This window comes from Tachysurus vachellii, chromosome 9 (genome assembly GCF_030014155.1).
Source record: "Tachysurus vachellii isolate PV-2020 chromosome 9, HZAU_Pvac_v1, whole genome shotgun sequence".
Lineage (NCBI taxonomy): Eukaryota > Metazoa > Chordata > Actinopteri > Siluriformes > Bagridae > Tachysurus > Tachysurus vachellii.
In genome coordinates this window covers 17,495,123-17,508,883 of record NC_083468.1, presented here as the reverse complement: position 1 = coordinate 17,508,883, position 13,761 = coordinate 17,495,123, and the positions used below count along the sequence as shown (strand labels likewise).

Genomic DNA, 13,761 nt, shown 5'->3' with positions numbered 1-13,761 from the left:
TGGCAGGCACAGAGTGCACAACACACTTTACTAGAAATAGCAAAGGTATTGCCAGAGACCAATAAATTCTGTGCTATTTTTAAGATTAAAATGTGACAAATGCCCTAAATCCTCTTAATCAGGGCTCCCAATAGAACCAGGCCACCACAAATACAGATATAGTCATTCAAGGACAGATGAGGGTTCTACAAAAAGAAGCTTAAATGGCCAACAAACACAGAGCATGCAATGCTGCTAACACCAAATTAGGTAAGGAGAGGTGTTATGTTGTATATGGGTTTTAGATCAAATTTGGGCAATTGGTCTATCTAGAATCATATTAAGAACTCAATATGGCTTAAATATGGATTAAGTAGTCGTTCGGGCACGTTGGGTTGGAGTGTTTTGGCAGTGGCACAATGGAGTGCCAAAACACTCCAACCCAACGTGCCCGAACGACTACCGCCCTGTAGCACTGATACCTATTGTCATGAAGTGCTTTGAGCGGCTGGTCCTGGCATACCTGAAGGACTCTCTGCCATCCACATTAGACTCTCACCAGTTTGCCTACCGCAGCAATAGGAGCACAGAAGATGCAGTTTCCATGGCACTGCACTCTGTGCTCACACACTTGGACAATAAGAACACTTACACAACTGTTTGTTGACTTCAGCTCAGCATTTAACACCATCATTCCATCCAAGTTAATAGCCAAATTAGTAGATCTGGATCATGGGCTTCCTGACCAACAGACCCCAGCAGGTTCGATTGGGCTCCATCTTCCCCAACACCATCACACTCAACACTGGTGTACCACAGGGCTGTGTGCTGAGTCCCTTCCTCTACTCCCTCTTCACCTCTGACTGCAGGTCTGTGAATGGATCTAACTCCATCATCAAGTTTGCAGATGATACTTCAGTGATCGGTCTCAACACCAACAATGATGAGACTGCCTACAGGGAGGAGATCCAGCACCTAGCCACATGGTGCAATGACAATAACTTGCTCCTTAACACCTCCAAAACAAAGGAGCTCATTGTGGACTTCAGGAAAGAGACAGGAGGCACACACGACAACATCCACATCAATGGGATGGCTGTTGAACGCGTTTCTAGCTTCAATTAGGGATACACATCTCGGCGGACCTGTCCTGTGGACACTAAAGAAAAATCAGCTCTCCTCGGATATCCTGGTGAACTTCTACCGCTGCACAATAGAAAGCATCCTGAGCAGCTGTGTCACAGTCTGGTATGGGAGCTGCTCTGTTGCAGAGCGCAGGGCATTGCAGCGGGTAGTGAAAACCGCCCAGCGCATCACAGGGACTCCACTTCCTACCATGGAGGACATCCACAAGAAACGCTGTCTGTGTCGAGCTCGCAGCATTCTTAAGGACTCCTTTCAACCTGCCCATAGACTGTTCTCACTTCTACCCTCCGGCAGGCGTTTCAGGTGCCTCCGGACCAGGACCAGCCGACTAAAAAACAGCTTTTTTCCTAGAGCTGTCTCTTTACTGAACTCTGCCCCTCGCTGATCCTACTGTCCTTCATTCTACTGCCAACCTCCACCCCACACACAGACACACACCTCACACTTCGTTATTGCACTAATGGACTGTCTACACAAAAACCTATGATCACTTTTGCTCATTTCTCACCCCACAATTAGTTATTGCACTAATGGACTGTTACATAAAACTATGCTCATTTGCACACTTGCTCTTTTTTTTTGCATTGCTGCTCACCATTGCCTTACATTGTATATACCCACCTAATTTCTACTCATAGTAACAGCAATATATTATATTATGTTCATAGTACATATCCCCCTGTATATTTCGGTTGTAGTAATAACAATATATTGTTTATAGCACACACCCCTCTGTAAATTTTAGTTTATAGTAATAGACATCTGTATATTATATTCATAGCACATATATATTCATTTGTATATTATATTCATAGAACATACATATCTGTAAATTACTGGTTATAGTAATAGCCATATATTTTGTTACAGCACATATCCTTCTGTAAATCTGTATATTATGTTCATAGTACACACACATCTGTAAGTCCCTTCCATATTACCACTTTATTTAACTTATTTAAATCCTGTAAAAAACTGTATATCCTGCACTTGCTACTATTGCACTCTGGTTAGACCTAAACTGCATTTTGTTGCCTTGTATTTGTACATGTGTAATGACAATAAAGTTGAATCTAATCTAATCTAATCCAATTAAAGTGCTTCATCTAGCTTTGAAGTATAAATCAGACAATCAATCACACACCTGTGTAACCTTACGCAGTAGCTGGGTGTGTGGCAGAATCTCACACATGACAGCTAGAGTCTGTAGGAGAGCCAGCCTCTGATCATAGCCACTCACACACCCTGTGAGGTGTTTCTCCAGCTCCAGCAACGTCATGGAAGATGTGTCTACATCCTTCTCAGGCTCCTGCTGCTCTGCTGCCAAGTCTGTCAGATCCTGTATAAAGATAAAAATTGTTACCTTCTTTATTGTTGCAGTATTTCAGTATTCTAGTTCAAGCAGTATCAGAATTCTTTTTAATCTGATTTTCTAAGAGATATAAAACTACATTGTAAATGTATGTAATTCTGAAATATATTAAATTATAAATACAATTCTGTGAAAATTATAACAAATATGATAACATCGCTGTATAGCTTGCACTTGTACTGTTTTTATGCAATCTAAAAACTACTAAATTAGAAATTCTGTTTGTGTACCTGACTTTATTTACAACAAAATGTTTTCAAATTTTCAAACAAAATTGCTCATTTACTGCTCATGAAAATGAGGGAAGTTTGTAAAATATGAAGGGAAAGTTCATGAGAAAATGAGTGGTGAGTTACACCACCATTATGCCTTTCAAACATACCTGCAGGAGCGAGAGTAAGAATTCTCCAGGCAGATCTGCATCCTTCATTTGAGCCAAGAGCTGCACAACACACTCTACTTTCCACTGATCCCCTGACACTTTCTCATACAGAGCATCATCCTCATCACTGTTTACATTGGACAGACCAAATGATTAGATATTTTGGAATAGTGGCCTGATAACACTTCATAACCCTGTATATCAGTCACCTGACTGGGTCTTTTCGTGTGAGCCTGACGCCTCCTTGACTGCCAGGTGAAAAATGGTAGCCAGGCGCAACTCCACCTCTAGCTCCACCTCCCTGCATGACACACAGGTGTTTGAGCAGTAAAACTGCTGCTGATGGCTCCACATGAGACAGGTACCACTGCAAGATCTCCTGACATGGGATGCTGTTGAAGATAATCCACATTAGGGCAGTTAGGTTTACCATATATTATAATATTACCATAACTCCGTCTTTTACTGACCGTAGGTGAGAGACATTTTGGTTGGTATAACAATACAGGCTGACGATTGTGGGAATTACTTCCCCAAGAGCGTTTAGCAGCTTTCCTGTTGGGCTGTTACCCACCACATAGATCTGTCAGAAGGGAAAAATTGCTATTGTTAAAAGTATAGATTTATAGATTTAGAAAATAATTTATTTTACAGTTGCACACCAAGAAAACAAGAACTATAAAGAAATAAAACCCTTAAGTAGGATGAAAGCTAAAAAATTTATTTTACTGCATCTAGTGACCAATCATGTGGCAGCAAAACAACACATATAATCATGCAGGTACAGGTCAAGAGCTTCAGGTAATGATTGCATCCAACAGCAATGTGTGATCTCATCGACTATGGCTGTCACACAGTTGTTGGAGCCAGAAAAGCTGTTTTTAATATATTTTTAAGAAATCTGCTAAAACTCCTGAATTTTTCCCAAAACAACCCAAATCCACAAGATCATTCAGTGAGCAGAAATGGCCTTTTAATGAGACATGTCATAGAAGGGCTAATCTATGAAGTTCATAATCTATGAAGTAAAATAACAATTCTTTACAAACATAGTGAGCAGAAAAGAACCTAAAAACACATATCACACTTTGAGGCAGATGAGTTACAACAGCAGAAAACCACATCAGGATCCACTCGTGTCAGCCAAGGACAGAAAGCAGAGGTTTCACTGGGCGGTTGAAGAGTGGAAAAAGACCAGGTGATGTTTTTCCAATCTTTAATTGTCCAGTTTCAGAGAGCCTGTACCCAAACCATTCCACAGCACTGATGAGACTAACTGAAGCTTTTCAGCAGTATTCTACATGACTTTATGCATTATGGCTGCCACATGACTGGCTGATTAAATGTGTAAATGTACTGGTGCTCCTAATCAGTGTATATGCAGATGTACTTAATAGCACCAAGCAGCTACATGCACCTTTGGCAGACAGAGAAACAGAGAATGTATTTGTACCTAAGACGATTCGATGAGTAGAATTCTATCTATTATTAACATTTTAAAAGTAAAATAACAGTTGATCACCCAGCTCTACAGGAAACATGTGGCAGATGATGATGATAATTAAAATATGTCGCTAGATTATTGTGATTAGTGATCTAGCAATCATGACACCATAGTAATACATTTCTTACTTTATACACATCCTCCACACAACAAGTCAGCGCAGACTCAGGTACTACATCTTCTCCTCCAATCCATTCTGCTTCTAAAATATGAAAAAAAATAGCAATGTAAAATATAATAAAGGAAAATATAATAAATTTTATTCAGGACGGTGAAGATTCAATGTCTACTCCAGTAAAGATTTACCGTGATGACTTGGCACCATCAGTCATGTAACTGCAGGCTTTGCTGGACATTTTAACAGCAGAGAAATCTATACTCAATCAGTCACAAGCTATTTAAAGAAAACTGCAGTCTCTACACACATGAACACACACAGACCTGGGACTGATGCACACTGCTGTAGAGGAGAGAGGAGAGGAGACAGTAAGAAGCGCTGGGCAAACTCAGGCTGACCCTCCACCATGGTAAGCACCACCCTGGTGGCAACTCGCTGGAACTGCAGTGCCGTTACCTTATCCTTAAAATGGAGAAGACCTAGAACCTAAACATGCCATGGTAATAAAATTAGAGAATTAAAGTGCAATATGATTCCAAGATTGTGAGACTATCAAACCAAAATATAAGGAGTTTTTTATTGCTTGAAATTATATATCACTAAACACAGCCCACAACGTACAGAAAGAGCTGTGTGAATATGATGGGAGTTAAACATGATTTAACGATGTGTACACAAGATGACCACCTTGTGTATTGGCAAATTGATTGTGTATGCGTATACTCGTCTTCTGCTTCCACATGGTGCCAGAGCAATGTAAATTGTTGGAGTCGGTATAACTGCATTTGACAGAACATTAGCAACACTATTTACTAGCCTTCACAATTAAAAAAAAATAAAAAATAGAAGCACCTTGTTGATAAAAGAGTTCAGAGGAAAATGGCCAGATTGGTTTACCAGGAAGGATATAATAACTCATATAATCACTCTTTACATCTGTAGTGAGTAGAAAAACATCTCAACATCCACAAAACTTCAACCATAAGGTGATGTTGAAGACCAGATTAGGTTGCATTCCTCTCAGCTAAGAACAGGAATCTGAGGCTCTCATGCACACAGCCTTGCCCAAACCGGACAACTGAAGATTGGAAAGAATGTCATTTTTTCCAGTCCACAACTGTCTAGTTTCAGTGATTCTGAGCCCATGATAGCCTTAGGTTCTTTGTTTGCTGAAAAGAGAAAAAACTGATGTGGCATTCTGATGTAGCTCATCTACCTCAAGGTCCGATGTGTCATTCTGAGATGCTTTTCTTCTCTCTATGATTGTAAAGAGTGATTATATAAGTTTACATTAAGTTTACATTAAGTTATTACAAACTTCCTTTCAGCTCTTCTCCTATTACCCCTCCCTTCAAAGAGATTTTTCAGCCTGTAGACCCCGCTCACAGAATGTTTTTGTTTTTTTACACCTTTCTGTGTAAACGCTAGAGACTTATTTTTTCATGTTTGAAAATCCGAATAGATCATCAGTTTCTGAAATATTCAAACCAGCGCATCTGGCACCGAAAACCATGGAAAGTTTCCATAAACCAACTCTACAAATATGCATCCCAGTAACCTGGTGGCTAAGAATGTTTTAGCTTTGATCTGCACTCTAGCATTTACACCTCTTAGTCTTCCAGATTCACATTATGTACATAGGATTTTATATTGTGTGTACATAGCATGTTGTGTTATTATTACCTAGTTATCCTAGTGAAACGCAGATTTATAAACTGCTGTCTGTTTCGGCATTTTTCGACAAGTCATGCCATTTTTCACTTGAGCACTAAATCCATCTTTACCTGTGGACACACTTGACTGTAATAACTCTCAGTAGAGAGCGACTGTTGGGGGCAAGTCGCCAGTATCTTGGCTATAGCATCACATTTTCTCCAATCTGAGTCTCCACCTAGTGGACAAAATCATGGAATACAAGCATGAGGTAATTCAATACAAAATTAAATAAATCCTACAAACAAGTAAACCCATATATTGTATTATACCCACAATATAACAGATTACTTTCATGAATAAAAAAACATTGTTGCCTATCTGTAAGAAAAGTCCATAATACTAATATGAAAAGTATTTCAGCTCAATTACAGCCTTAATTACACCATAACTAAACCAAAGTATCTTTAATTAAGGCTTTAATTATTTATACTCTGATATTTAAACAAGATTATTCCTATTATTTCACACTACTGCCTCCTTAGCACCAACACTACCTCCCAATCCCTCCAGGATGGCCCTGACCACAGCTTGGACCCCATGTGGCTGCATCAACCGCTCAGAGAGCAGCTGGCCACAAAGACGCCTCAACCAGGCTGGCGCCTGAGACAGCCTAGAGCTGGGAACTGCCTGGAATAGAAGACCCACATAAAACAGTGAACAGGGTGCATTTATGAAAAACTCAGCTCAAAAATGAAGAAACAACATACCTTGAGGCCCCCTTGAAGAACCAACAGTTCCTTGATAACAAGTGGCTGATAAACTCTTCCCAAAAGACTCTTAAGCTCTTGTTTGCACGTCTTCCGCTCTTCCACTGTGAGGCCCTGTGAAAAATATTAAATACTAGAAAATACTCCAATATTAATGGAGGTTGAGTTGACAACCCCAAAAATCAGCTAGACAATGTACTTGTCCAACTGTAATTAATGCCTGCTTCAAAAACAACATTTCAAGAGATTTTTTTTTCATGTCCCTGAATGTACTATTCTTAACTGGTTTTTAACCTGATTTACCTGTGTAAATCAATATCCATCTGTCTTTTTTTTTTGTTTAAAACTTGTTGGTTTTTCCCATTGTGATAAAGAACAATGGATTTTGCAACAATGGGACTTTATGTATGAAAAAGAACCAATAAAAAAGGAAGTAATACATTTTCTGAAGACTGAGAATAAAACAAAAAAACCAGACTTTTTTCCAGCTTATTTGGAAAAAGGATGACAACTTATTCTGATTTATTTAAAACATTTTTACAGTTATTTTACTGTACTGTATGAGTAATTTGGCTGTATTGCAGGCAAGATGAGAATACAGTTTCTTGTTTATAGAACTGTTGCATAAAAGCAATTTCACATTCACAATTGTGCAGTTGTTCTGAATATCAGCTGGATGTGAATACATGCAGCACTGGGCATATGGCCTCCTGATATTCACTTCTATAGTAATACTTCAAGTTACACCTGGATTTGGGGAAGGATGTTTGTTATTGGAAGAAAATTCATACTTTAAATGACAAAAAAAAATTTCATAGATCTGTCTCTGGTCTGAGACAAATTTATTACCTTATTATTCTCTACACTGTCTCCTTCAGGCCGATGAGGCCGATACCCTAACTGGCATAGCGCTGACATCAGGTCACCCAGGTGGCGAGTAAAGACCAGAGTGGCCAGGGACGACAGAGCAGCCACTTCAAGAAAAACAGTAGTGGTTATAAGAAGTCTGCGTTCACATGGTGGGGCCACATCGCGACGCACTGCATGCTCCACAGCAACCCCAAACACAGAGCGTAGTGCCAGACTCACCCCCACCCCTGGTACCAAGTATGGACACAGGCCCAGGGTGACAAGAAACTGTAGCACAGTGCCTAGGGTCTTCTGTTGAGCTACACTAAGGACATCTGGAGGTAATGGTGGAGCTGCCTCTGAAGCACGGGGGTTTAGAACAGCAGGACTTGAGTCCCGGTTAAAAGCCTCTACCAGCCTGGTGAGATGACGTGCCAAGCAGAGCAGCAGGAGCAGGCATTCCTGTACAAAGCTCCAGGTTGGGTCCTCAGTGTGACCACAGAACCATTCTGTCTCACTCCTAACTTTCTCTAGTAAACGACAGGCCTCCTCCAGCTCTCTGTCATCTAACATTCGCTTCAGGTCTGCCAGATTCCTCTGGAGAGCAGACACAAGCACTTCCTGTTGGGTTGTTTGTGGGCCTCTCCAATGGGCCTCTGTAAAACGAATAAGCAAAGAAATAGATAAATATTAGGGAGAGGGAGAGAGAGAGAGAGAGAGAGAGAGAAAGAGAGAGTGACAGAGAGAGAAAAAGAGAGAGACAGAGAGACAGAGAGAAAGACAGAGTGGTGGGCGGAGAGAGAGAGAGAGAGAGAGAGAGAGAGAGAGAGAGAGAGGGAGAGAGAGACACACACACACAGAGGGAGAGAGAGAGACCCACACACACACAGAGTGGTGGGCGGAGAGAGAGAGAGAGTGAGAGAGAGACAGAGTGAGAGAGACACACACAGAGGGAGAGGGAGAGGGAGAGAGAGAGAGAGAGAGAGAGAGAGAGAGAGAGAGAGACAGAGTGGTGGGCGGGGAGAGAGAGAGAGAGACACAAACAGAGTGAGAGAGACACACACACAGAGGGAGAGAGAGAGACCCACACACACACAGAGTGGTGGGCGGAGAGAGAGAGAGAGAGAGACAGAGTGAGAGAGACACACACAGAGGGAGAGGGAGAGGGGGAGGGAGGGAGGGAGAGAGAAAGCAAATTTAATTCTAATAAGACGTAATCGGGGAAAAAAAACATTTTCAAAATCTCCACCGTTGAGAAATAACAAGATTGATTTCAGCAAACAGACCCTGACATACCTGAAATAGGTTTGGTAAGGACACTTAGTGCAGTTATAAGAGCCGTAGTCATGTTTGTCAACAACACAAGCTTAGCACATGGGAAACACTGTCGCGCGAATTAAACGTCATGACTACGCATGGTCACTAAAAGAAAGAGGAGGGGATTGATAAATTAAAAGTCAGAAGAATGAAAAATTAAAGTAAAAGTCATAAGTGTAGGTCCAAATCGACAAACACGCAAACAAACAAATAAATAAATAAATAATTACGTCTCCACCTACCTACTATGGTTAAATAGAATGAACGTGGCGTCTTAGAATGTTTATTACAAGTTTAGTATATGTTGTATGAGGTTGTATTTTTATGTATCTTTTATTATATATTATTTTTTGTTTTAAATAATATTTATTTATGATGGATAACACAGAGAGAGAGAGAGAGAGAGAGAGAGAGACAGAGAGAGAGCGACACCGAGAGAGAGAGAGAGAGAGAGAGAGAGAGAGAGAGAGAGAGCATATACTGTATCATGCAGATGGAGAATAGAGGACGCAACCAAAAATAGGAATACTAAAAAAGGACAGATGTTTATATTTTGATTTGTTTTCATGTTTTTCTATGAAATAATTGTAATGACAATTTGAGCTTCAAAAAGACGGGAAAAGCAGCAATAAAACGACACTAAATCTAGTCCACTTATTTTGTGTATTTATGGTTTCTGAACAACGTTCGTTGAGGAATCGATCAAATCGATATTTTCAGTTCTGCATGACCAAAATATTTGTAATTTTATTATGAGATTATTAAGTACAGTTCTGTGACGGCAAATACCTTTAGATGTCTTTATTAGCCATAAATAGAATACAAACTTGTATATCACATCATATTAAAAACTTTTATATTATAATGCCCAGGAACAAAGTATTATAAAACATATTAAATAAAATATTACTGGCAACCTATTAGTTAAACAAATAAAAATAAAATAAAAAATAAAATAAAACTTTAAAACAAAACTTCAAAACAGAAGTCACATAATTTAAATAAATAGTCAATAAATTATCACATAAATAAAATCTGAATATACAGTAGTGTATGTACGACAACGTACCCACCTACATCTATGATTGCATAGTAAATTCATGCTGAAAATGCAGCTTATGGAACATATGCACAGCACGCAGTGCTGTGTACGCAAAAACAAATAATAACAGTTTTGCATTTTAAAACAAACACAACCATACATGAGACACGTCTCTACATTTTTGTCTTGGTTATATGCTGATGCCTCTACAAGAGGTTATTGCTTGGGCACGGCGCACGTGCAGGCGACCGGGACAGTTTTATACACAACATTTAAGGAATATTTATCCGGATCTGAGGGACATGACACTTTCTGCAGGAACATGACGCGCTGCTCCACCGGGACCGAGTTGTAGTCGGTGTTTTCAGAGCCGTCAATGATGCAGCCGGAACAGAGACACTTGGCAACTTCATATACTGAAGGGATCATGTCAGGATCAGTCTCAATTCTGTGGGGGAAATCAGACATAACGTCAGGTGCTTAATAACTGTATAGTGGGGATTTTTTTTTTTTTTTTTTTTTTGTCAAAAAACACTTAAAATTGATTAAGGGTTAATACGAAAATATTAAATCATCATGAATCACAAATATCATATGATGCATGTGTCACATGTAGTTTTCATTTCTGCAGTGCACTTCCTTTATTCGGTCTGAAGAGTCCCAATATTATTATTATTATTATTATTATTATTATTATTATTATTATTGTAAATGTTGCTATAATTGGTTGGTTTTAGTTTCACAGTGAACATAATTACACGAACAAAACACCAAGAAAACACTAGCTGAGAGGTGTGTATTAAAACTCCGACTCCTAACAACGAATTTATCCAAATTATGACGACAGAGTACAGAAATCACACACAGTAAAAACATTTCACTTTTTCACTTCAGCCGAACCGTACAGCTCTACAGCTGTTACCGAACCGGGACCACATGTCTAGTGCAAACACACAGAGGCGCAAACCTCACAAGATATTCATGCTCAATAAGGTCTAGTGCAGTTCGTTTGTAATTCGACCCAAATGCAGGAAGTGAACCACACCTGTCGCGACACGAGCTGCTAAACTGGCCCAGAGCAAAGAGCTCACGCTGCAATAAAGGACTAATATAGCCTTCATATTTGGACCAACGGACAAAAAAGAGAAAAGAACCCTTGGATTCGCTACACAAAGCAAAATAATCTAGTCATCTCGAGTCTATAATTATCCGGTAGTTCAGTTTATACAGCCCCGGCGCTCTGAGAACGAGCCTTACCTGTCGACAGGTCCGGTCCGACCAGTGTTCCTGCGCATGCGCACGTAACTTTTGTAGTACGCCCCAAATTCACGCTTCTTTAATGTTTTAATGATTGAGTAATTTCCTGTTTACAAAACCACCTATCAAAGTATTCTCCATATAACTTCATGATGGAAACAGTGTCATGGCAGGACAATATCCACTATCAAATTACGCCACCATAAAACATATATATATATTTGTATATATATATATATATATATATATATATATATATATATATATATATATATATATATATATATATATATATATATCATTTTTTTTTTAAATTCACAGTAAAAGGTATAAATTAGACAACATAGAAGACCTGTGGCATTGTTTTATGAAGATCAGTACATTTAAGTAAGTTTGTGGTTTCTGTGCACACTTGGGTTTGTTTACATTTTTACGCCGTATTATTTCTGCCAGGTGAATAGAGCTTACGAGTAAACTATGTTTTCACATGTACACGCCCCTTGAAAAGGTTTCCTTGCTTTTTGGTGTATTTAATTACGTGCACTGCGAAACTAAACCAAAGCAAACTATAATGCATATCTAAGCAAATCAGAGGACTCGGATTCCGGTAATAGTGGTGAATGCGCAACATGATTTCTCTCTATGAGCAGTAACTTAGTAAACGGAGCTATGCGCAATGTTATGTAACAGGCTATTAAAGTTTTAGTTAAGAATGAAACTCACGTTGATTGCCAAGGAGACAGTGACCGGTTCTTCAGATCAGAAGAGAAGGCCAAGTGTGTGAAATCAGCGCAGGACATGTTGGATACAGCACGTCTAGCTCTGTGTTCAGTGTGTCTGCCTGTCCGCCGCAGGAACTTCTTTGCCTGGATCAGGAGCTCATTTTTAGGCAAACAGCCTTTATGCTTTTCTCCTGTCGCAGCATCCACGAGAAAAAGGAGCAAAATTCCGACTCTCAAACAAGACTGAAAAAGATTAATAAACGAAATGCAATTAATAAAATGAAATAAAATACAATAAAATAAAAAAATAAAATTAAATAATATAAAATAGGCATTGTTATGTTTCATACAAAGTTTATACAACTTAAATAATAAACTTTATATAAATAATAAATACGTCTACTGATATCAGTGTGATATCAGTCATGCTGCAGGAGTCAAATCACTAGACTGTACTTTACTTACCCACATCTTTAGTTTGGCCTGTTAGTCCACATCAAAGTGCTGAATGATACAGAGCTGCAAGTAGTCGAGCAATATATCTGCTCACTTGGGAAAATCCAACGAATGAGGAAATGGAAATATAATATTACTTCAGTGCTTCCTCTTCCCCACTACATATCTCAAGCACAATAGCCATCACTGAAGACTGTTTATTTTTTTTATCTATAAATTTTTCTATTCATGTAAAAAGTGAGTTACTCTATGGTAATTGAATATGAAATTTCTTCGTTTGGGAAATACATTTAAAAATATAATTAACGTTCCCACCACCTGAGTTTTATATTTTGTTGGTTTCATGTGATTTATTTATTTTACATTAAACTTGCAACTGCAACAAAGGATGAAACTGAATTCATGTTTAAAAACGTCACCACCAATAATTCTCAATACAAAAAATTTTATTAATTTTGGTTAACTCAGATTGCTGAGTTGATATTACAATGAATGGTTAGATGTCTAGATCACTTATGTAGGTCATGTGCCAGGTGTATTTTCATAAATATATATAATACATTTTGTAGTTATTTGTTGTTTAATATTAGATTATTGCATATTACTGCTGGTTGATATTTTGTTCAGATCAGATTAGATCCTTCTTTTGCTGCCCCATTCTTCTGCCCCTCATCCTCAGATGGCACCTCGGTATTTTTTTCTCTGGCCTTAACAAAAGCTGGTGCAGGCCCCTAGTCAGAATTTCTTTTCTATATTTATAAATTGGATACACTGAGATGAGAAACATTAATTTCCCAAGGGAAATTATATGTAAAAAGGAAATTTGAGGGCCAAAAAAATTGTATATTATTTTCTGTACTGTTTAAAGAGCACCCAACATGCTTTTTTCTGAAAATCTTGGTGATCAGAAACATTACTGTACGGCTCAAGGAAAAACTATGGTTAGAAGTTCTAGATTTAACATAGCAGATTTATTGCATTTATTTCTAATTACATCCTTGGGACTTTCATCCTCTTGGTAATTTGTCAAACAGTATTATCAAAAACACAGCAATAAAATAGTCCTTCTGTTAGCACTGACAATATAAACCACATTAATCGGTGTTAACAGCTTCCCTTCACCACTGAACAGGTAATTTGTGATTTTCCCCACTGGCTCCCATCTAAACTCCTAACAAATGCTTTAACACGTCA

The 13,761-nt window shown here is 38.7% G+C and overlaps 2 protein-coding genes across 3 annotated transcripts in view; both read right to left on the bottom strand.

Moving 5' to 3' along the window:
• tango6 (transport and golgi organization 6 homolog (Drosophila)) overlaps window positions 1–9,192 on the bottom strand; it is a 34,757-nt gene extending 25,565 nt beyond the window's left edge. Inside the window, exons 1-11 of one of the 2 annotated variants that reach the window (XM_060878018.1) lie at window positions 9,070–9,192; window positions 7,774–8,429; window positions 6,925–7,038; window positions 6,712–6,844; window positions 6,286–6,392; window positions 4,825–4,987; window positions 4,512–4,585; window positions 3,350–3,462; window positions 3,089–3,271; window positions 2,880–3,006; window positions 2,270–2,464 (exon numbers count right to left, since the gene is read on the bottom strand). In XM_060878018.1, the coding sequence (XP_060734001.1) occupies window positions 2,270–2,464; window positions 2,880–3,006; window positions 3,089–3,271; window positions 3,350–3,462; window positions 4,512–4,585; window positions 4,825–4,987; window positions 6,286–6,392; window positions 6,712–6,844; window positions 6,925–7,038; window positions 7,774–8,429; window positions 9,070–9,121 (1,917 nt within the window). In that variant the 5' untranslated portion in view covers window positions 9,122–9,192. The remainder of the gene's footprint in view (window positions 1–2,269; window positions 2,465–2,879; window positions 3,007–3,088; window positions 3,272–3,349; window positions 3,463–4,511; window positions 4,586–4,824; window positions 4,988–6,285; window positions 6,393–6,711; window positions 6,845–6,924; window positions 7,039–7,773; window positions 8,430–9,069) is intronic. The other variant, XM_060878019.1, reaches the window with a different exon arrangement.
• Window positions 9,193–9,938: 746 nt separating this feature from the next.
• il17c (interleukin 17c) lies at window positions 9,939–12,651 on the bottom strand. The gene is made up of 3 exons (XM_060878627.1): window positions 12,577–12,651; window positions 12,113–12,354; window positions 9,939–10,580 (listed from the first exon to the last, which is right to left on the bottom strand). The coding sequence occupies exons 1-3, from the start codon at window positions 12,580–12,582 to the stop codon at window positions 10,349–10,351; spliced, it is 480 nt and encodes a 159-aa protein (XP_060734610.1). The 5' UTR covers window positions 12,583–12,651; the 3' UTR covers window positions 9,939–10,348.
• Window positions 12,652–13,761: the final 1,110 nt, after the last annotated feature.